The sequence below is a fragment of the Ctenopharyngodon idella genome, chromosome 21 (genome assembly GCF_019924925.1).
Source record: "Ctenopharyngodon idella isolate HZGC_01 chromosome 21, HZGC01, whole genome shotgun sequence".
NCBI lineage: Eukaryota > Metazoa > Chordata > Actinopteri > Cypriniformes > Xenocyprididae > Ctenopharyngodon > Ctenopharyngodon idella.
In genome coordinates, this window is record NC_067240.1 from 9,064,414 (window position 1) to 9,088,311 (window position 23,898).

Genomic DNA, 23,898 nt, shown 5'->3' on the forward strand with positions numbered 1-23,898 from the left:
TTTGAGATGCGGGCAGTGGAATGGGGAAAAAAGCAAAGGTCTCGAGATGCGTTTTTCAAAAGGTGAACTGATTTTAACTAAAGCGCCGTTTTTAGAATGCCACGTCATGCGCGAGATGCAAGACGTGAGCTCAACGGTCATACACGTCCTTTGTTTTCATAGAAAAACAATGGAAAAGTTGCACATTGTGAATGGCCCCGAAGTTGTCAGAGTAAAGTCAAAGGTTAAGGTCTGACCTTAAACGACTGAACGAAGGTCCAGAGCAGGATGCGAATGGTGTAGCCCTGTCGGAGGAGTTTAATGAGACGAGCAGCCCGGAAGAGTCTCAGGAAACTCAGATTAATCTTCTTATCCTGGATACAAGAAAGAAAGAAAGATCAGAGGCGCATCACTGGCGCTGTATCTCAACCCTTGACAAAGACGCATCCTCAGTCAGTCAGAGTGTCAGCAATGGCCTCTGTTAGATCTGTTATTGATAAGGTATTAAAACTAGTTAGTCTCATGCAGGACAATGTTGTTGATAGTCTGGTAATGATGCATGAATAGTCTTGCATGAACATGCTTTTATCTATTAGGGATGGGCGATATGACCAAAACCTTATATCAAAGTGTTATAAATTCAACAATACTTCACAAATTATAGATAATTTTATTTATTAATTTTTTTTAGTATATTTTAATTTTCTAGTTTTTTTCTTTTTTCTTTTTATTGGACACAAACCAATGAAAAAATATTCATAAAGTTAAAAAACAAAGACAAATTAAATACAGAACTTCACAGTATATATTGCCCATGTATATACCACCCATCCCTACTCTTTCAATACTGGAAAAGGGGTAAAAATAGGGAAAATCTATTCATCATTAGCTATGTTTCCATCCAGCTTACTGAATGTAATAATTTTATGCGCAAAATTGGAATATCGCATAAAACATCTGCGAATAATGCACCGTTTCCAGAGCGTGCAGACAAAACACAATAAACGTTGTCATGTTATCTTGCGTTCGGATGTGTTTGTGAATGCAATCATGTGAGACAGTTCTGGGAGGTCATTATACCAATTCATTTTGATGACAGACTTTGGTTCAGGCATTTCAGAATAACTAAACCAACATTTGAGATGCTGTGCAATGAAACTGACCCGCTGGTTAGTGCAGTTATCCAATCACATCCACTGTAGAGGCAAAGTCACAAGATTTTTTGCAGCAAATCAAGGGATTTATTTGGTAAATGTGTTTTCATCTTAGTTTATGCACATCTACTTGGATGAAAAAAAATTGTATGCACATTTTTCACTCATCCAGTGTTTTTATGTGATATCCCAAAATGCACATACAAATAGGTGGAATGAAACATGGCTACTGTGAATAGACCTTACAAATCCCCCCCACCCTACACATCTCAGCCTGATGCTGGATCGAACAAGTTCAACAATAGTCAAGCCTGATCTCAGCAGGTATAAAGGTGAGCATTCAAAATTAGCATAAAGATGTTTGACAGGAGGAAAGGTTTGGACGAAGACAGGCAGTGCAGGAGTGATGAAGCCACTTACCGTCTGTGCAGTCCGTTGGGGAAAGGAAGGGGACAGGTGCCAACAGAGATTAAGCATGAAAATAAGAGTCACAGTGAAATCGTTAGGAGAGGCTGGAGTCCGTCTCCGACATGCAGAGACGCGGCTGTCAACAGTCATTGGGGGAGATCTCTGGACTGTCATCTTCAGCAGATGATTTGGTCTTATAACAGGTCGAATGATTAAGAGTTAATCGAGGTCTTAAGCAAATTCATTAGAAAATCATCTAGTACAAATGTTGCATGGGCAGATGTTAGCAAATCAGCTAAATGTGGTTTGAAAGTGCTCATTTTTGATTCACAATATATTATATTTACATGTGCATACTGTCTAATTTAGCATATATATATATATAAATTAATTAATTTAGGACTGAGCAGAATAAGAAAAACTTATTTTCACTATAAAAAATGTCCTTTTATTAAAAGATTTTTTTGAAAGATTTTAATTAAAAAATCCATGACTTTTGACAATTTTCAAATTTCCTAATAGTTCAAGGTTTTCAATGGAACCCTGTCCACATGATTTTAAGACAAACTGAAAGCAGACTAAAAGTGCAACACAAATGTGACACAAAAAATAAACGCTGAAAGCTCACAAAGAGACATAAAGTTAAGTTTCAAGAGGTTCTCATCTGGAACATCCACTTCAGTAAGATAGCTACATAATTTATAACATCTATCATATGTGTTGAGATTTAAAATGATTTTATTTTTAAATACCTTTGAATTTTGGTTCTCAAAAGCTTTGATGTGTTTCTTTGATGACTAACCTTGATCTCAGTAACCAGAATGTCTGTGATGCTCCCCAGCACAGTAACAAAGTCAAAAATGTTCCATGCCTCCTTCAGGTAGTTCTGCACACATAGAGAAAAATATGCAACACGCTAATATCAAACTCTGTTGGAATCAGTTGAATGAGACAAATCTCCTATAAGGAGTGTTATTTATGTGCCATGTGGAGTTTCTGCCATAAAAGAGTTCAAAAACAAGTCACTTTTGAGGTTTGATTTCAGTTATGATGTTGTGTTAAAGGCAGGTGTTGGTGTAAGTATCAGATGTGAAGGCAGCTAGAGATACATTTTGTATATGAATCATTTATACTTACCCCACTTTAAAACTACACTTATTCCTAATCCTTAGAGACATCTTCGGGCATTTTTTGTTTTCAATTTAGCTTAAGTATGGACTGATTTCACTTGTGAAAACACTAGTCAGTTTTAAAAGCTTTAACTATTCTAGTGTGGACAATGTGGCACACAAAAACAGGCAATCTGAAATGCAGACATTGGTGAGTCGTGTAAAAGATCTTTCAAGGCAGGACGGTCTGTCAGGCGTCTTAGCCTTGGGTCCATGTCTCTCCTGAACGCCGCAAAGATTAGTCAACTGCTGTTAGACATGGATCCCGGACAGAACAACATGAGCGAGACCCATTCATCAACCCTGGGCTCCGAACAGGTGGAGGTAAATGCAAGCGTCACGTACCACAAAAGCTTCTTAATAAATGAGCCTCATAAATGGAAATGGAGCTTGAGATGAGACCTTCTGCTGCAGGTCAGACCAGCCGTCACTGAAGAGAAATTTATGATGCATCGCACATACTGTACACTCAGCCACACTCATACTTACACATTCTTCTCACCCACAGGGCTGTCATTAGCCTCTCACTGATTTCACAGTTCTTGCTCTACTGACAGCCCTGCAGGCTGGTCAATCAACCAACTGAGCACAGCTTTACTCTCACTTTTTTTTCAGTTCCTCTCAACTTTGGATCAAAGCCTTGGAATTTATTCTGGCCAAGAATTGCCCTACCCACCTATTTCAAGTTTAAATACTCAGAGATGCCCAAAATGGGGCCTGCGGACCAAATCAAAGTACATCATGGGGCAACTTTGGCCTACGGGGCCCCAGTTTGGGCATCTTTGAGATAGAGGGCCTTACACCCGGCGCAATGCGGCACCAGGCGCGTCACAAGTGTTTTTTTGCATTTCAGCCTGACGCAGTTATCATTTTCACATCCTGCACCACGTTTAAATAGCAAATGCATTTGCGCGCCCATGGGCGTGCTGGTTTGAAAACGAGGTGTTCCAGCGCATTGTTGACACGTTGCTATTTTGAGGCAACTGAAATAGACTGTGCCATTGACCAACTGAAACCTGGTCTAAAGTCAATGGCGCAATATTTTTTTTGTTATCTAAAGAGCGCGTTAGTAATAAGCGCTTATATGCGGGTGCAAAACGCACATACACTCTGCTTATTACACACACAGGGACACGCAGCAGCACACAAACATGCCAAATATTACAAATAAAAGGATTACAATGTAAAAGATTATTATTGTGTGCATAAAGATAAAAATGCTTTGGTGGAATCTGGCTTTTCCCGTAGATGGTCTGCTCGCGCGCTTTTACTTCGTGCACCAGCAGATCCGTTTCCTCACTAAAAAAGCATTCAGTTTTTCCGCTTGCAAATTCTGCCATGTAAATAGTGAATCCGCCATGGCGCGAGCGCAACTGGCTTTTAAAGGGAATGGGAGATGAGACTCTGATTGGTTTATTACATGTTATGCCAAAAACACACCCATTACTCATTAAGATAATAGGGACAACCCTTTTAGACTATGTACCAGGTGCGGTGACCATTTTTCCCGTCCTTAAACTAGCAAAAGTGGATTCGGACATGCCCTAAGCGTACTTGTGCCGTGCACCTTAGACCATGCACTTAGATCATTAAAATAGGGCCCAGAGCTTTTCATGAGAGATGTCATGAGGGGAAAATTATAAAAAACCTGCCGTTGAAGTAGATGTGTACTGTCTATTTGGTAATACTGTTTATAGCAGCAATTAATATGCATAATATTGTTACTTTGGGCACTTCAAAATACTTCTAGATAACATATTAGCATAACTGTTTTCATTTCTCTGAACTTATAGCAGCTTAATTTACATCAACGAGTCAAGATTCAAAGTGATCTAACTAAACCCTTATGAGCTGTTTAACACGGCCATTGTGTGTCCCATCTGAATGAGAATGAGAGTGTAAACTAAACTTAAACCCTTAATCCTACCCAGTACCTAAACTTAACAACTACCTTACTAACTATTAATAAGCAGTAATTAGGAGTTTATTGAGACAAAAGTCATTGTTATTAGTTAGTTAATAGTGTGAATTATACCCTAATCTAAAGTGTGACCAAATGCAAATGCAACTTTTACTTTTGGCCCACAACCTCAATCAAGTTTGATTTTTGGCCCTTCGTTGTAAAAAGTGACTGTGATGATAAAAGATAAGTGGATTCTCTCCACTCTCACCAGAGGGCCAAAGGCGATGACCTTGAGAATGCACTCCAGTGTAAAGAGAGCCGTGAAGATGATGTTCAGCCACTTCAACATGTCCTCATACGGTTTAGGAGCATCATGGAACTGCAGAGGAAGAAAAAACATGTGCGATAGTGACTCACTCTGCACTCACTCAAATATTTAAAAGACCTGTAAAATAGGCTTTCAGGACTCCAAAATTAGAAATGACTTATTCATAAATGAATATTCACAAACATCATTTCATATGCAATAATCAGCATTGCTGAACCTCAATCAACCTTGGCAATGCCTTACACTCTAACTTACAGATAGAGGGCACTTCCTGTTGGCAGCTTACCAGACGAACAATCGACTGATGAACTCTGAGCTGCACTAGACCGTTCCCAAAGGGGAAAAAAAGCATTATGCCTGTATGTTTGGATGCACTGATTTAATCTAAAAAGCCTCTTTTTGTTCAATTTAATTAGACAGTCTTCTGTATAACTGCCAGGCCACAGGGAGAAAAAAGCATCCTAGATAAACATCTGGTGGTAAATTTCCCTTTTTTAATCTGTTAACTGTAATTCATGAATGCTGTGGAATACAGACCTAAGGTTGGTCTAGTTTTAGAGAGGAAGTTTGTGTTTAAAGTGAAGTAAATATACTGCACTAAACATTTTATATTATACAAAATATATATTTTACTAAATAATTTGGACTTGCTAGAAATTGCTAGAAAATCCAAGCCATATGTCTAAAAAGAGAGACTGAGACATCAAAACTTCAATTTTTCAAATTTGAAGTTAATTTGAAATTGAGGTTCCTGTAAGAATTTGCACTATAGAATGCATCAGTGCCTGCCCACTCTTTCAGCAGCGCTGGTTGCGGAAATATTTTTTCCATTCATTTCTCTCAAAGGGATTTTAAAAAAGTATTTGTTAAAGCATTATAAGCCATGAACCAAGCCAACCAGCTACGAGGTAAATCATAACATTACAAAGCAAAAAAGTGTTCGAAAATCAGACAAAAAGACAAAGGTACAACACTGTGTAGTTAACGGCTTTAGTGAGGAAAAGAACTACAATCCCATGAAGCACTGCACACAGCATAATCAAATTAAAAATGATGGAGAAATATAAAACTACTCATTTTACAAATATTGATTATATATAAAAAGAATATATTTTAAATTCATTACAAAATATGCATACATATACAAATATTTAAGTATTTTGAGAGCGTAGTGAGATCGACTCTACGTCATTTGCAGTCCTTCATGAGAGTGGGCGGAGTTAAAGAGCTCCTTTGGTGCAGTTTGCTCTTTTCGACTCTCTGTCTGGTGGAATTTTCTGCATAGCATCATGGCTAACGTAGTTTTTCACCACAAAAATTCTGTTTTACCTTCATCATGAGGACTACTGTGTTGACGGCAATCATGCTCAGGATGGAGTACTCAAATGGAGTGGACACCACAAACTTCCACATCTTGTATTGGTAAGACTGCTTGTCCTGCGGCATGTAGCGGGTCAGAGGTTTGGCGTTGATGGCAAAGTCAATACAAGCTCGCTGTTGACGAAATCAAAGCACACTTATATCATCATGAAGTCCTCAGCAAAATGTTGAAGTGAATGTCTACAAGCTTAAAACTACTCATCACCCTGATCTTTCCATGTTTGATTATTAGAACAGCACTGGTATTCCCAGAGCTCTCTACATCAAACGAATGAAAGGCTGTGAACGAATGAGTACTTGAAGACAAACATCAAACCAGCTGCACAAATCAGAACAGAGTTACAGTACAGCACAGATTGATGTTTAAACACAGACTAATATTTCCTCTGAGAGAATATACAGATCAGAGGCAAATACTGTATAAAGAAATCAGAAAAAAAGAGGAAAATGAAGAAACAAAACCTAGTGCTGCATAATCATGCTGCCTTTTAAGATACTTTTTTTAAAATCCAAATTCAAATGACGCATTCCCAGAATTCACAGCAATGAGCTCAGTGGTAAAAAAAAAAAAAAAATTGTAGTCCATATTCACTGTAAAAAATTACTTTCATGATTTATCACAACATTTTTTCTTTTGTCAAATCAACTTAGATAATTAATGTGGCACAGATACCCTAATATCTTGAGTTTCTGTTGATTAAACCAATCGCCTTCATTGTTTCAACTCAAATTTTTAATTTCAATGAACTCAAAATTTTAAGGCAACCAGGTAACTTACTTTTTTTTTAAAGTTAAATCAACATTTCTTTTTTACAGTGTAGAAACTTATATTAAGGTGACCAGATCTCGGAAATAGGGGACATTTCCTATTTTAGTGGTCAAAATGCAATTGAAAACACTATTATCTATTAATTATCTAGAAACTAAAAAAATGGGGACTGCTTTTTTTTTTTTAATTGTTGTGGGTTTCATATACTGTTATTATAATGAATAATTATTATGTTTGCTGGTCAACAGCTGACCCTAATTGGTTTTTAGTACAATTCACTAATAATGACTATGAAAAAAGTAAATACTATTAACCACTGCAAATAGCAAACAGATCAAAACAGGATTTTATTATAACAAAATTAGGACTTTACAAAACATTACAAAAAAAAAAAAAATACATTAGATTATTGTCTGATTCTCACTATTAACTAACTATTAACTTCGACTTTTGTCTCAATAAACTTCTAATTACTGCTTATTAATAGTTAGAGTACAGTAGTTGTTAAGTTTAGGTATTGGGTAGGAATTGGGTAAGATTAAGGGATGTAGAATATGTTCATGCAAAATAAGGCATTAAAATGTGCTTTATAAGTACTAATAAACAGCCAATATCCTAGTAATATACATGCTAATAAGCAACTAGTTAATAGTGAGAATTGGACCCTTAACTAAAGTGTTACCCAAAATATATCTGAGAACATATTAAACATGACAAATAAAACCATTTAACATATATTTTTTAAATATTTTCTTATTGTATTTAATATTTGCACAAACTGTATATATAGTGTATCCAGTGATTCGTTTTAGAGGGGTTTTAGGCACTCTTTTTTAGCTAATCAGGTTAGGAGAATCTGGCTGCCCAGCTAAATGCCTGCTCAGCATATTTTTTCCCAGCAGGGTAGCAACTATGCCTATGTAGAGTGCTTCAGATCAGTTATTTGTGAGGATTCAATAACTGTGCCTTAGTAGGCAGCAGGCAACAATGCAGCATTTAGGTTTTAGAACAGAGGCAGAGAGTTGAAAGAGTTCTGCCCGACTGGTCTGGTAGTTCCTCCTGGGGTTAAATTCTGTGCTTTGTGTGTGTGAGCATGCGTTTGTCAAAGGAGCTTAGTCAAGGTAGTATAGATGTAGACGGACAGGGGCATTGGCCTCACACAGGTGAGAGGAATTCTCTTAAGAACACTTTTCTTCCAGGCATCTCACAACTGTCTGTGCATGTATAAAACAAGACTTTGCCCTTATTTGCATATACACTGAAACTACATTTTAAGCAACACTGTTTGGTATCTACAGTTTACAGTCTATCCCATCTACTCATCTGTTCAAAGTTGATTTTAACTGACTATGCAGGCCTCCAACTGCCCCATCCTACCTCGTTCTTCTCCAAGCTGCACTCTGACATGGCTTTATCTCCCTGCTCCTGGAATGTGATGATGATCAAAGCCACAAAGATGTTGACAAAGAAGAAGGGGAAGACGATGAAGTAGACCACATAGAAGATAGAGGTTTCCATGCGGTAACCTGGACTGGGACCCTGGTCTTCATATGTGGCATCTACAGAATGTTTCAGCACTCTAGAGAAACACAGGGAGAATGACAGCAAGATGATCACATAGTGCATCCAGGTTAAAATGAGGGAATATATATACAATAATTAAAAGATTTGGAATGATTATAATTTTGTTTTAAAGTAAAACAAAGTTGGCATGAAATGTGGAGAATGGTAAGGAACACAGATTACACCAGAGAGTTGAGCAAGAAGAGAAACTTATTTAGAATAGAGTAAAAGAAGAAAAAGATTAGAGTAAGAAAAGCAACATTAAGTGTTTCAGTATGATCACCATGTGTGTGTGTGTGTGTGTGTGTGTGTGCGTGTGCGTGTTTTTGTGACATATCAGGACACAAATTTGTATAATGATATGGGTATGACATAGGTATTACAAGGAGAGGGTGACTTATGAGGACATTATGTCCCATAATCCCCATTTTTCAAAAGGCTTATAAATCATACAGAATGAGTTTTTTTGAGAAAGTAAAAATGTGCACAGTTTTCTGTGATGGGTAGGTTTAGGGGTAGGGGTAGAAAATATGGTTTGTACAGTATAAAAATCATTACGCCTATGGAATGTCCCCACAATTCACAAAAACAAACGTGTGTGTGTGTGTGTGTGTGTGTATGGAGGAAGACTCACGTTGGCCAGCCCTCTCCTGTAGAGACAGTGAACAGGGTAAGAAAGGCCCACAGGACGTTGTCATAATGGAAATCATACTTCTTCCACTCGCGAGGCTGCGTCATGGCCACTCCATCACTGCCGTACTCCAGGAACTGACCCCTGAGTGCAGACAGAACACATTTGACCACAAACTCTTGCTTTGTCTTTATTTATGTCCTTTTTAAATCCTTCTCTTTCCTTTTTACCACTTCCTCTCATTGTTTCTTTTTTACTTTCTTCCTTCCTAATTTCTTTACTTCCTTCTATCCCTTTTCCCTTTTCCTCCCTTTCCTCCTTTCTATGCTCTTCCTTTCCATTTCCTTCCTTTCCTCTTTCCTTCCTTCCTTCCTTCTTTCCTTCCTTAATTTAATTTTCCTTCCTTCCTCCCTGCCTTAATTGAATTTCCCTTCCTTCCTTCCTTCTTTCCTTAATTTAATTTACCCCTTCCTTCCTTAATTAAATTTTCTGACTTAATTGAATTTTCCTTCCTTCCTTTCTTCCTTCCTTCCTTAATTTAATTTTCCCCTTCCTTCCTTCCTTCCTTCCTTCCTGCCTTAATTTTCTTTCCTTCCTTCCTTCCTTCCTTCCTTCCTTCCTTCCTTCCTTCCTTCCTTCCTCCCTCCCTTTGCTTTTCCTGCCTTTTCCTTTTCCATTCGCTCTAGTTCCTTAGCTCCAGGGTTAATATTGTTAACTAAACCTATTAAAACATTTTAGCTAATTGAAATAAAATAAAATATAAACAGAGAAAATTCTGAAATGTTCTCTTGGCAACTAACTGAAATACATTTAAGCTGAAGCACTAAAATTCCAGGCTTGAAAAAAAAATACAAACTAATACTGAACTAATACTGAAAAATAAATAAACAAAAATAGTAATATTTAATTAAATTAATTAATTAAAAAATAAATTCAAAAAGCGAATTCAAAAAACTATCCTAGTATATAAAACATATTAAAATAACACTACTTCACTCTTCCTTTTCTTTTTACCTTTTGATTTTCCTTTCTGCCTGAAAACCTTACTTCCATTCCTTTCTTTTCTACTTTCACTTTCATCTTCCTCTCTCCTCCACTCTTTCTCTTCCCTCCATCCATCCATGTAGAACATATCCAGACAGTCCAGCCAGAGCACAGCCGTACCTGCAGTCCTTCTCCAGGGCTTTGGACTCATCGGTGCAGTGAAAAAACTTCCCCTTGAAAAGCTGCACAGCAATGACGGCGAAGATGAACATGAAGAGGATGTAAACGATGAGGATGTTGAGCACATTCTTCAGAGAGTTCACTACGCAGTCAAACACAGCCTGGGGACACACAAACAGCACAAATCAGATCTCCCGCAAACAGTGGACAACCTCGCTGCCACACATGCAGTCTATAATGCACAACTTCATTAAATCCATCTGTGTAGAATGCGTCGTCGTGTGTTAATGTCACAAGACCCTGGTGAAAGCTAACTGTAGGCTGTGACTTAACTGATTACTGCTCCTCTTGCTCTAGATAATCATGATTGCACTTAGGCTGAGGATAAAATGAGACTGGGGGGATGTGTAAATCTACTCATTTTTCTGTCGTTTCTGCTTGTTTCATATCCTCAGGGTATCATTATTAGCACTGAGTAGTATATATTTTTCGGCATTAATGCTAATAAGATCTCTGTAGGCAGGATAAATGTCTCTGTGGTCCTGTGAGGCTTTATCTGTGCATTAGTATTGTGACTAAGCTAAGCTGCAGTTTTATTTGTTAGTCTATTATTTATTCTAATGCCACTGGTGATGAATCTTCAGCCAAATGAACAAATGATGGTGTGAAATGTAAGTTTAAATGTATGATTTAGCCATGTAATGAGATAACAGTAAGTGTCTCTAAAACGATTTGTTCGTGTGCCTAAGTGTGTGATTTGATTAGAGAAAAAGATGCAACAAGGCTGTTAATGTCGAGGTCTACACAAGGGGCATCCCTGCCTGCAAAATGTACACACAAACAAGCACAAAATCACACAGTGGCGGTTCCAGGATTTTTTTCTTGGGGATGCTAAGGGGGTGCCTAACAGTTCAGATGGGGTGCTAAGAATTTTTTTAAGTGCATTAATAACTTGCATTTATTGCATTTTATTTAATTTTCCATTTTACCTTAAAACTACACATTTATAAGGTCACATTGTAAAGTGTGCACAGTTATTAAGCACGTTATCAATTTTGCTGAACATCTTTATTATTACCTTATCATGTCTTTGAACCAATAATGGTTTATTCTGAGTGCCGAAACGGATAATAAGTTCTTTAAAACTGCAGTGAGCTGAATGAACGAACACGCTTTTTCTTTTAAAAAACGTGAACAAAATGGAAAATACAGTAGTGCAGGGTTTCAAAACGTGTTTTTAAAAGTTGAACTTTTAACTTAACAAGGTGTTTTAAAACGTGCCACAGATTGAAAAGCGGCGCAACAGTCAAGGCGTCTGTTTAATGCATTATGTTTACATCGAAAAAAAAAAATCCCTTTTGCATCACCTCTAGGCTAGGGTGAAAAGGGGCAATAATTTAAATTAAAATCTGTATTATTTGATATTTATAATGTGAGCAATCTTCAAAAAGATCAGGAGCTTTTATTTCAATGACCAAAATATACCAATATAGTTTTAGTTGTAGTTAACAATAACAACAACAGCATGAACAACACTACTGTTAACATCTTTTTATTAACACCTCTCAATAGGACTGTATACACCTCAAATGATAGATCCTCTATGAGTTTTAATGAATGATAATCTTTCACTTTGGTGGATCTGATCTCGTAATTGTACAACTAAAACCCCTTATTTCCACTTGCATGCTCTCAGAGGATTAAGATAAGAGCTAAGCAGAGTAAAAAAAAGATAGTAGGACATTACCTTGAGTTTAGGCAAACGTTTGATGGTCTTCAAGGGCCTCAGGACTCGAAGGACCCTTAGGGACTTGATGGTGTTGATGTCCTTGCCTTTAGTTCCTCTGTATGGAAAAAGCAATGACTTAGAAACATTTAGAACACGCTTGCATTCACACATTTTAACATACACTTGATGCATTTTGATTCTGCCAGCACATGCACAAAGCCTGAACTCAATTCAATTACATTTTAATGAGCTAATCACTTCCTCCAGCCCATCATGTAATTCAGAATTACATTAGCTAGAGAATATTTGGTTAGTAGAAAGCATGCTTTCAAGGGGAGGTTATTCTACAGAAACAAACCTACCTCTGAGGATGACAATAAATATCATATGACAACAAAATTTCTGTAAAATAACACTCATTTACCAGAAAAAGATACAAAGAAACAATCCATTTAGCAGGAATGGTCTCTTTGTAAAAACCACAGTTGGCCAAGTCATACACTGATGCTTAAAAAGCTTAAAAAAAAAAAAAAGTCGCCATGTTGCATGGATGTTGTGTGTGGTTGACAGGGTGTTTCTATTCGGTTGCTAGGGAGTTCTGAGTGGTTACTTACTGGCCCAAGCCGGAAGACATCCAAATTTCTATGATGTTCTGTGGCCAGTTGCATAAACATCTTAGATTCATCATACAAGTCATCTAATATTTTTTTTCTTTAAGACTGGTCATAACTTTTAAAAGAATCCCATAAAAAAGACTGGCCCAATTCGAATTCAAAACAGATTACCCCTTAGCTAATGGCTAGTTTTTCAGGCTAGTTCTTTAGACACAGTTTTACCATAGTGGATGTGTTATATGCAAATGGATCCTGGTTTCTAAATATTGTTCAGGTGCATTATTTACTGCAAGTTTTAGGGATTTTTCGCTTGTTTTATAATCCACCAGGAAAAGTCATAAATTCTAAACTTTGAAGTTTAATACTTTTTTGTTTTGGTTTTTTGTGAGCAATCATAACAGTGATGCACCGCTAATTAAATGAACTGAACAGAAAATAAACCCTTTTAAAGTCTTAATAATTAAAGCCGCTTTGATGTTTGAGTTCCATTCAGTTTAACTATGTTTTCAGGATTGACTTGAAGTTAAATGAAGTCAGAGAAGACTGTCAACATCAATGACATGCTGAATGATTCATTCTCTGAATGTTACAGATTCACACTGAATGGCAGGTGGAATTACACAGTTCAACAGAATGGAACTCACCTGAAAAGATAAGAAAGGCTATTTAAAAACTCTTTTACCCTAAACTTCAGCAGACATGTCTAAGCTCAAGAATAACCTCAATTTGAACCTTGTTTAAACCAAAAAAGCTGAGTTCTTCTGAACGGTGAGATGTTTCCTTGACAGTCGAAAGTTCACTAAGATAAGCTTTTTCTGTGTGTCTGCGTGTCTTAAAACCATTTATCATCCAAAATACAAACTTCAAATGCTATGCACGGCAAATAAGAATACTATATGCTTCCTGATACTAAAGAGAGAGTGGGTTTAGGTTTAGCTTAGCTCTGTGATTGGTCTGCTTACTTTTTCTCTCCATTGAGGAGTTGGGACTCTATCACCACTGGCATGCAATGTCCATGCAATGTCTGTCAATAACACACACACACACCTCATGGGTGCATGTGGATCTCTACCCAATGAGTCAACTATACTCCCATAGATTTCAGAGGACCATCTGTCTCCAAACCACCCATCACACAAGAGGTCCAGTGCTGAACTGGTTCTGCCTAATGTTTGTGACAGGATAAAGCTACCTGATGCACCCTGATACAAGAGTAAATCGCATATCATGTTCAAATTTAAGCCCAAAATTAACAGAAAACACAAATTATATAGAAATTAAGCTTAAGATTTTTATTGTGACATTATATATTTTCACCATGTAATTGTGGGGAAAAGATCTTTTGTGGGAAATTGTAAAATATTCTGTATTTTATTTAATATATACTGTAAGATATATATATATATATATATATATATATATATATGGGTCAATGACGTGACAGGTCATTTTTTTGTCCAAAGGTCTTAATAATAATAAAAAACAAAGATATGACATCCAAAGTATGTAAGGTAGTACAACTGGATCACTTTTATTGAATCCAAAAGGTTTTAATTATATTTTGCTACATATAAAGGTATTTTAAAGATTGTGAAGTGCCAAAATGTCACTCGGTTTAACCGTCCAAAGGCCAATACAACCATTTCATTTGTGATTAAAATATCTTAAAATGTAATAAATGTATATATATTTTATTCTGGCATGATTTTATAACATCATATATCAACATAGTGCAAAATGGTATTAAAATTATGTGTAGAAGACATTGCTTTGTTATGAGAAAGAATTTCCGGAAAATTGAATTTCATTGATGTCATTCGAAGTAACCAATATAAGGGGACCATTTTGGATCAAGTCATGCATTCAATATAACGTGACAGGATGTGACAACATTCAGACATGTGCAAAGGACCACATGGTTGTGAAGCAAAGTAACTAACTCTCTCTTAACTATTTGAAAAATTCATGTTTTCACTTGCTCATACTAGCTAGCTAGATAGATATCAGCCTGTTAGCATTGTTTGAAAATATCGACATTTGGTATAAGCAAAAGTGTCATTTGGTAAAACTGAAATTTTGGTTAAACTGAATGACTTTTTTGGTGACAAATTTTGTCCAAATTGTAAAAAATGACAAAAGCAGTGTTAATTGATTCTAAAAACCACATAATCTCATTGTTAACACTTATTAAACTTCAAAATTAATTATATCTGAATTGGGTTTTTTTTTACACTTTTAAAAACCTTAATCGTCAATGACCCATATATATATATATATATATATCTTGACGGCTTGAGAAATTTATCCACAAATGTTTAGTAAATGAATTTGAAGGTCATTTTGTAATTATATTCCATCAACTAGCTTCTAAAATAGAAGCAGAAAACAATAAATTCTTTTGATATGTATGTAGCTGATTTTCAGTTTATGCTATAATGTAACAGCAATAATCAGAATTAATTCAGCTTGTGTTTGACCATTATCATAAGGAGTGGCTGTCCTCTGGAAACAGTAGGAGTAGTAGTTTCTATAAGCCCTTGCAAAGGTCAAAGGTCATGTAATTGGGAAAGAGTAGGTCCATCCCCTTCCACAAAGGCTGAATGAGAGGAAGAGTCAAAGGGTGGTGAGTTTGGAGTGGTCCGTGGGGAGGTTGGGTGGTAAAGGGTATGCTTTTAAAGATATATACAGTAGACTGTCCCCACCTGGTCACGCTTTGCTGTGATCTGACGAGGAAAACCGATGAAAAACCATGCACATGTGCACAAACACAGAAACACACACATAATAAGCCGCGTCACAGACACAGAGTAAGCAGTAAATGCAGATCAGCATGAAGAGATTAAATGAGATCAGAACGGAAGAGAGCTGTCATTGAGCGGAAACACTGTGGAAGGACGAACAGCAAAGAAAGATTAAAAGCATCGAAGCAACTCTAGTGCACAATAAAACATTGTATTAATCAAAGACATGATGCAGTGGAGGATTATTAGTTACTGTTGGTTTGTTTGTAACATCTCTGCGAGATAAATCACATTCAGTGGTAAATATAGAGGCATCGAATCATGGAATAAAAATCACAAATGTGAAAAGGTCACAGACCTGCAAATGTCACATACACACAACCACACACACTTTAAGAAAACACATGCATGTGCTAGAGGTTCATGCAACTCCTAGTGATGGATGCTGATTGTATACAGCAAGTAAAAGTAAAATGGATCATTTTAGTGCACTTTGTGTAAACGCCTTGAGTCTTTTTAAATTCATTCATATATACTAGTGGTTAAACGGATCGTTGTTGATCCGTGATCCGTACGGACCAAGCCCCACGGTTCGGCACGCATGTGATTCGCGGATCAATTGCAAGTTTAACCACAATAGAGTGAAAGGTTATCATTTGCACGTGTTTTGTCTTGCTAGTTTACACATTAAATAGATATAAAACCATTCCAGCGCTAGAAGAGGCTAAAGAGGGTTTAATTCGGTATCGCACGCCACGCTGTTATCGGTGCGCACAGACGCACATACATACAAGGCTCGCGCGCACACAGAGAGAGAGGCGCGTTTCAGATTGCTCGCGAACTCCAAATTGATTTCTCTTTCGCGTCCTCAATACACTTGGATGGACACATACACGCATTATGTCAGTCAAAATACCCCTCTCGGCTTAATTGAACGAGGTGAGAATTCGGATGTGTATCTATCGGATGTGTGCGTGCATGGAGTCTTACTCTTAAAGTGACAGCAACCTATAAATACCTGCTGTTGTCTGTCATGTAAATCAAACAACAAAACACAGCTTTAACAAAGATTAATCTATATTAAATTTACACAGTGAACATTGTCATTTTACATTTAATTACATTTCTGTACACAAAAATTAATACTACAGTTAGACCTTATATTTATTTGTAACTTTATGTTGTATTTATCTATGCTTGTAATTGGTGTACAGTATTTGTTCTTTTTACAGTCTGTTCACTCGCCTTTAATAATGTATTAGTTAGGCTAGTAGTTTCTGCTGTGGTATCGGAGTAGTTAAAGTGGGCTAAGTAATAAATGCAAAGTTACCCCCCACCCCCCAATTTTTTTTTTTTTTTTTTTTGTGCTAATCCGAAAAATGATCTGATCCGGTGACTTAATAACCGTGATATGATCCGAACCGTGAGTTTTGTGATCCATTGAACCACTAATATATACATTTTTTTTTTTGGTATTAAATGTGATATAAGGTATTTTTCATTAAAAAATACAAACTCTTTTCTATATTTCTCTATATTTTGTTTATGGTGGCTTAATAAGGAATAAATAAATAAATAAATACATGTAAAAATAAAAGATAAGTCACAACAAATGTTTTCTATAGTAGATGGTTGGTAGATCTTTAATCTGTTTTGCTCACATCAGTTACAGCAGTAAGTATCATTCTGTCTTTTTTTTTTTTTTTTTTTTTTTTTACAATTGGATTTAAAGAATGTATTATGATGGGCTTCCTTATAAAGTTACTGAACTTAGTGAGTAGCTCAGTTTTATTTACTTGCTGAAGTGTATTATGTTATTATTGTATTGAATTATTTTAGACCCTGCTTATGTCCAGTTGTGTTCTAGGGAAGTGTAGTTTCACAGGTCTTGTGAATGTTTTGTACTGGTCTAGCGATTCCTTATCCACACAAACACACACTCATACTCAGGCAGATTAACGGAAAGCAGGTAATAACAAATGCGTACCCCATGAAGCTCCTGAAAGCAACGCAAGCGAAAGGGAATGGTAGGGAAGATAAAGAAAGCAAGAGAGAGAGACAGAAAGAGAAAGAAAGATGGATAGAGAAAGAAGGAACTAAATGAGAAACATTAAAGCCCACAGGACACAAGCTTGCTATAAACCACTGAAAAACAGCACAGGAGAGAAAAGAAGATTACAGCACAGTTTAAGAGAAACAAGCACAGGAAAATCAGAAAGAGCAGAACACAGTATGAGATACATTTATAATCACTATACAACAGTGAACTGAATCCAGAGTGAATACTACCCTAAATAAATCTTTCTTCAGCTACTTGTATGTTCTGGGGGTTGGTTTTTATTGAAAGTTTTTATTTTTATTTTCTCATATTATATGAAGGTCACACTAGAACCATCTTGGTTTATCAATCCTTTAAAAATTCAAATTTTGTTTATTTACATTTACTTACCCTCATGTTGTTTCAAACCTGTATGATTTTCTTTTTGTATGTGGAACATAAAAGAAGATATTTGGACGAATGTTGGTATCTACAGAGCCCCGCACACGACACGCAAGAAATTTTTTAAAATTTGTTTCCTCTATTTATAAATCGTGCACACGATTTAGCAAGAGGGGAAAGAAATAGTAAATTGCGCACACGATTTATAAATCGAGGGAACAAATTAGTAAATCATGCACGATTTAGCAAATCAAGGGAACAAAATAGTAAATCGTCCACACAATTTAGCAAATCGAGGTAATGAAATAGCAAATCGAGGGAACGAATTAGTAAATTGTTCGCACGATTTAGCCTACTATTCTTTTCCTGCATGTCATGTGCGGGGCTCCGTAGGTAACCAAACTGTTCTGTAAATATATCTCAATACGAATTCAAATGCAGCTTCCGAAAAAATTATAATAATAGCCGTTGTAGCCTAAACGTTTATGTGTAATAAATTCTATGTTGAATCAAATAAAATAAATTTCTTTCTAAAGCTACTTTTTGTAAAGTCTATTTGATGCTTTCCTTATTTGACACAATAATGACTTTATCTTTTGGGGGTAATTTCTCAGCCAAATTTGATGTGTGATTAATTTCATTAATTAATCGGCATTTAACTCATATAGATATGCTATAGTGCCACCATCAGAAGCACAGGTGCCAGTCGGAGCTGGTGGAGAATTTCTGCACTGAATAATACAGCTGCAAACTCACACAAAATGTCTGGTCTCAAAAGCGGAGCAGTTTTCTATCACCTCTTTTACAGCTATTTTAAAGCACCCCAGGGTCTTTCTGTCAAATGCAGAGGTGGAGAGAGACAGCTGAGCATCTGCACATGACGACTAAGAAGATTCAGCCACACTAGACCTTGCATTTATTACACAAATCACACACGAGCTGTCAAACCAAATGTGTGCGTTTATGTTTGCCTTGCAGAGAAATCTGTACCCAACTGGCTTCATAAACTACATTATGTTAGCTCTAAGCCATGAAAAACTCGCCGCTGTGATGTCATGGTGGTTGCCATGGTGATGGCTATATGGTTGCTAGAACATCCTGATTTTGCCAAGTTAGACGCGTTCCTGGGTCAGCATATCCTGGGATAACATTCCTGTCTGAAAATTTTGTCCGAACCATATCACTACCCCTAAACCTAACCCATAACCCTTAAGTAAATCAGAGGGAAATGATGGTTGAATAACACTGATGTAGAAGCACCTAAACCTGGTTGTAAGCCTAAACTTCACACAGACTGTAAACCTGTCCCTCAAATCTGATTGGTTGATTGGAATGTTAGTCCAGGATCAACAAAGATGTTGATCCAGGAAAATGTTTCACTTGGTGAAATCAGGTTCTGCATGGTTTCTAAGTGTTCTGAGTGGTTGTTAGCATGTTGTTAGGGTGGCTTGTGGCTTAGGTGGTTGAAAAGGAACCTACTTCATTGTGGGATTTTATTGCCGTTTTATCGTTCATCAGATGAACATCTAAAAATCAATCAATTAGAAGCGTAATAGCACACTTAGCAAATCATTACTAATTATAATGGCGGCTCAGGAACAATAAGAATTAAAGCCAAACTGCTGGGAAACGTGTCGTCTCTGCAACTGTCTGGCTCAGCTCCCGTGGGAAATACTAAATCCGAACCATTACACAGGTGTGCGCACTGCACACGATCCCATTATGAGCTAAAAAAAAAACAGATGCACGTTAAACCGATCAGTTCCGAAGACCAAACTACACACAGATGCCACACTTCCCCTCATCACAGAGCTTCATCTCACACCAGATACTGAACAGCAGGCAGTCACATCCTGTTTCCGTCATTTTCGACTGAATGCTCTCTTGCTGGATTTGAACTGACAGTCTGCTCGTCTCTGCTCCGCTCTGACAGAATTACAAAAAAAGCCACTCACGAGCAGGCGAAGGCCACCAGAGCGCCGCTGACTACGATGAAGTCCAGTATGTTCCACAGGTCCCTGAAGTAAGACCCAGGATGCAACAGCAGCCCAAGATCGATCATCTAGAAGGGAGAAGATGAACAAAAAATAGAAATAAACACTTATATTTAAGCAAAGATGCATTAAATTGATCAAAAGTGACAGTAAAGACATTTATAATGTTACCAAATAAATGCTGTTCTTTTGAACTTTCTATTCATCAAAAAATCCTGAAGAAAAAGTATCAGGGTTTCAACAAAAATATTAAGCAGTACAACTGTTTTCAACATTGATAATAGTAAGAAATGTATCTTGAGCAGCAAATCAGCAAATTAGAAAGATTTCAGGAAGATCGTGTGACGCTGAAGACTGGAGTAATGATGCTGAAAATTCAGCCAAATTAAAAATAAATTACATTTTAAAATATATTAAAATATATTACAATAGAAAACTGTTTTTTTAAATAGAAAAATATTTTACAATATTGCAGTTTTTACTGTATTTTGATCAAATAAATGCAGTCTTGGTGAGCATAGGAGGCTTCTTTTAAAAACATGAATGAATCGTGCCAACCCCAAACATTTGAAGGGTAGTGTAAATAAACAAAAATGATGAAATCCATATTATTTAATACTGCAAAAAAATAAAAATACATCCTTGCATCAATGACACAGTGACAAGGAGGTTTTATTTACCTTTATAACCATCTCAAATGTAAACACACCAGTGAAGACGTAATCTAGGTATTTCAGCACCTGAGGGAACCACAAAACAGTTTGAGCGCTAGAAATAAGCAGTAATTTTCTTCCTATTTCTGCAGTCCCACAGAGCGTTTGAGCAAAGGAAAGTGTATGATGCCACAAATAATACAAAAATCTCAGTGTAAACCATAGTGTTTGGCCCCACTGCAGCTATGATTCAGCGAGTAATTCAATAATCTTCAAAACAGAACAGACATGATGTACAATGTATTTTTATGAGAGACAAAAATAGATGTTTCAAATAAACACAAGTTTTTCCTTCCTCCCACATAAGCAGTTGGGGAATATTGTGTGAAAGCAGAGATTCATCAGACAAACCAATCATGCTCAATGAATCAATAAGAAAGAAAACAGTGGGCAATGGGATTCTTGAAGACACGTTTACATGTAATTCTCTGAAATTCAGTGCTACATTTATGGGCTAATGTAGTCATAAAGGGTTAGTTCACCCAAAAATGAAAATTACCCTATGATGTACTTACCCTCAAGCCATCCTAGGTGTATATGACTTTCTTCTTTCAGACAAATCCAATCAGAGTTATATTAAATAATGTCCTGGCTCTTCCAAGCTTTATATTAGAAGTGAACAGAGGATAAAATTTTGAAGCCCAAAAAAGTGCATCCATCCATCATAAAAGATATCCACACGGCTCCAGGGGGTTAATAAAGGCCTTCTGAAGCGAAGCAATGCGTTTGTGTAAGAAAAATATCCATATTTACAACTTTAAAAACTTAAGTAACTGGCTTCCAGCAGACGGCCGTACACACGTCGACTTACGCCAAAAGAGCAACCCCTGATGTGATGTAGGAGTAGTGTAGGCTTTGACGCCTCTTGCTGTTCAAACAAATAGGGCTGGGCAACAAACTCAAGCTCCTCTTCTCTTACATCAAAATCCTCTGGCGTTTCTCTTTAAAAATTCTCGTTTTAGACTTCTAATTCGTGAACGGTGTTTTGTTTTGCTCTATCCTCTGCACTTCCGCGTTCATCAATACGTCATGCGTCAGGTTAGAGTTCATTCTTTCGCCATAAATCGATGCGTACGGCTGTCTGTCAGAAGTTTTAAATATGGATATTTTTCTTACACAAATGCATTGCTTCGCTTCAGAATGACTTTATTAACCCCTCGGCGCCATGTGGATATCTTTTAGGATGGATGGTTTCACTTTTTTGGGCTTCAAAATCTCATCCTCTATTCATCACCATTATAAAGCTTGGAGGAGTCAGGACATTATTTAACATAACTCCGATTGTATTCATCTGAAAGAAGAAAGTCATATACACCTAGGGTGGCTTGAGGGTGAGTAAATCATGGGATAATTTTCATTTTTGGGTGAACTAACCCTTTAAGTCTTTTCACAAGCTGTCCCAGAAAAAAAAATGTTACAAAAGGCAGTCAGAGGGGCTAGTGACAACCTTCAGCATGTCAGTTCAGACAAGGGCTGCCATATTACCCTACAGGACTGGTCTTGAGTTATGTAAACGCCACTGTTGTCATAACCCAAGCTTACCATGAAAGACAGTGACAATAACGTCAATGGATTTTATAGATTTATAAGATAACATTTAAAAAAAAAAAAAAGATATATTTAATAAATATGGATCAGCGTGTCTTACGTCATTGCGGGGGGCATGGGCCTGCACAGGGTCTTCAGCAGCGAGAGCGATGCTGCTCATGGTGATGACTGTGAGGATACACATCTCAAAATACCGCAGGTTCACCACATAATGACACAGCCGTCTCACTCTACAGAGGCAACATAAAAACACTTATTCACACTATTCAGTAGGTACATTAAATCTAAATGTTCATTCACAGCACTTCTAAACAGGCAATATATGTGATACACATTTTATATCTTTCGCAAAAACTTTACTAGAACATCATATTCGGGGTTTAACTCACGGGTTAGTTGGGCCAAACACAAACATGGAGCTGTATGGCAGAATGTGTTTGGGCGCATTCTGATTTAGCTCATCAAGATCCTTCTTTTCCTCGTTCAGCAGTAGACTGTCACCATCAATGTTGTTCACTGTCAAACAGATAATCATTAGAGCAAAGATGAGGAGAGAATGTCACATGTGTGAAATAAACATTCAATGCTGCCTTCTTTTTAGCAGTGCTGCTTTTGCAAAAATGATTCTGTAGTTAGTAGAAAATACTTAAAGGGATAATTAAAACGAAAATGAATAGTCTGTTATTAAAAGTCTGTTATAAATGTAAAATAATACTTACTGGGAATGATTATGGTCTCTCCTGGCGGGGCAGTTATGGTGACGGGGATGTTGACTCCGGTTGGGCCTGCTCTGGTGCTGTTTTTTAGATTATCCGTGACTTCTGGCTTCTCATCAGTAGGAGACTGGAGAGGGCTGGTGGCTAGGCTGTCTGTTTCTGTCGGTCTGCCCCTGTAATAATGGAAAGCTATACATCTGAACAAAATAATGTACAACATATATATACACACAATATAACTCAAAGTGCTCCCTAATGCTTTGCAAAGTACATGCACATCAAAGCAACAATGAAATTGTAGCAACAAATGTCATGTCTGATCATACACTCAAAATGTCTCACATAATATGATGAATGACACTGCATTATGTAACAAAAAATCAAATGTCATTTATTTAAAAAAAAAAAACAACAACAACAGATATTTCAAGCAAAACATTTAAAAGATGTTTGAAAGATTTTAAATTCTAAAACAATAGATGTACTGTTATAAATGAAGAAAAAAGTATTTGGACACTTTATCAAACATTAGTGGCACATATTCAAAATTCATGTGATGAACTATACGTTTGGTTACTCTGCTATACTTGTGTAAACATGAGGAGAACTGACTTCATGCACTGAAAATCACGTTGAAACAAGTTGGTTAAAAGATATTGCAAAAATTGCTCATAAATGTGAAGTTAGTTTTGACAAAAGCCCTATTTGTTTGCAGATTACACTTTGTTTATTATTTTTGATATCTAAATGTACAGATTTTTTTTTTTTTTTTTTTTAAAGTATGGCTTAAAGGGATAGTTCACTCAAAAATGAAAATTCTGTCATCATTCACTCACCCTGTATGACTTTCTTTGTTCTATGGAACATGAAGGAAGATATTTTAAAGAATGTTGATAACCAAACAGTTTTGGTTCCCATTGGCTTCCATTATATGGACAAAAAATACAATGGAAAT

General features: G+C 36.7%; 1 protein-coding gene across 5 annotated transcripts in view; it reads right to left on the bottom strand.

The window, feature by feature from the left end:
* Positions 1-23,898, bottom strand: part of cacna1bb (calcium channel, voltage-dependent, N type, alpha 1B subunit, b) — a 150,965-nt gene that overhangs the window by 27,093 nt on the left and 99,974 nt on the right. For all 5 annotated transcript variants that reach the window (XM_051876917.1, XM_051876914.1, XM_051876913.1 and 2 more), the window contains 13 exons: positions 22,947-23,116; positions 22,617-22,743; positions 22,328-22,457; positions 20,647-20,706; positions 19,928-20,034; positions 12,196-12,292; positions 10,449-10,609; positions 9,288-9,428; positions 8,468-8,669; positions 6,271-6,435; positions 4,882-4,992; positions 2,344-2,427; positions 237-353 (listed from right to left, as the gene is read on the bottom strand). In XM_051876917.1, the coding sequence (XP_051732877.1) occupies positions 237-353; positions 2,344-2,427; positions 4,882-4,992; positions 6,271-6,435; positions 8,468-8,669; positions 9,288-9,428; positions 10,449-10,609; positions 12,196-12,292; positions 19,928-20,034; positions 20,647-20,706; positions 22,328-22,457; positions 22,617-22,743; positions 22,947-23,116 (1,672 nt within the window). The remainder of the gene's footprint in view (positions 1-236; positions 354-2,343; positions 2,428-4,881; positions 4,993-6,270; positions 6,436-8,467; positions 8,670-9,287; positions 9,429-10,448; positions 10,610-12,195; positions 12,293-19,927; positions 20,035-20,646; positions 20,707-22,327; positions 22,458-22,616; positions 22,744-22,946; positions 23,117-23,898) is intronic.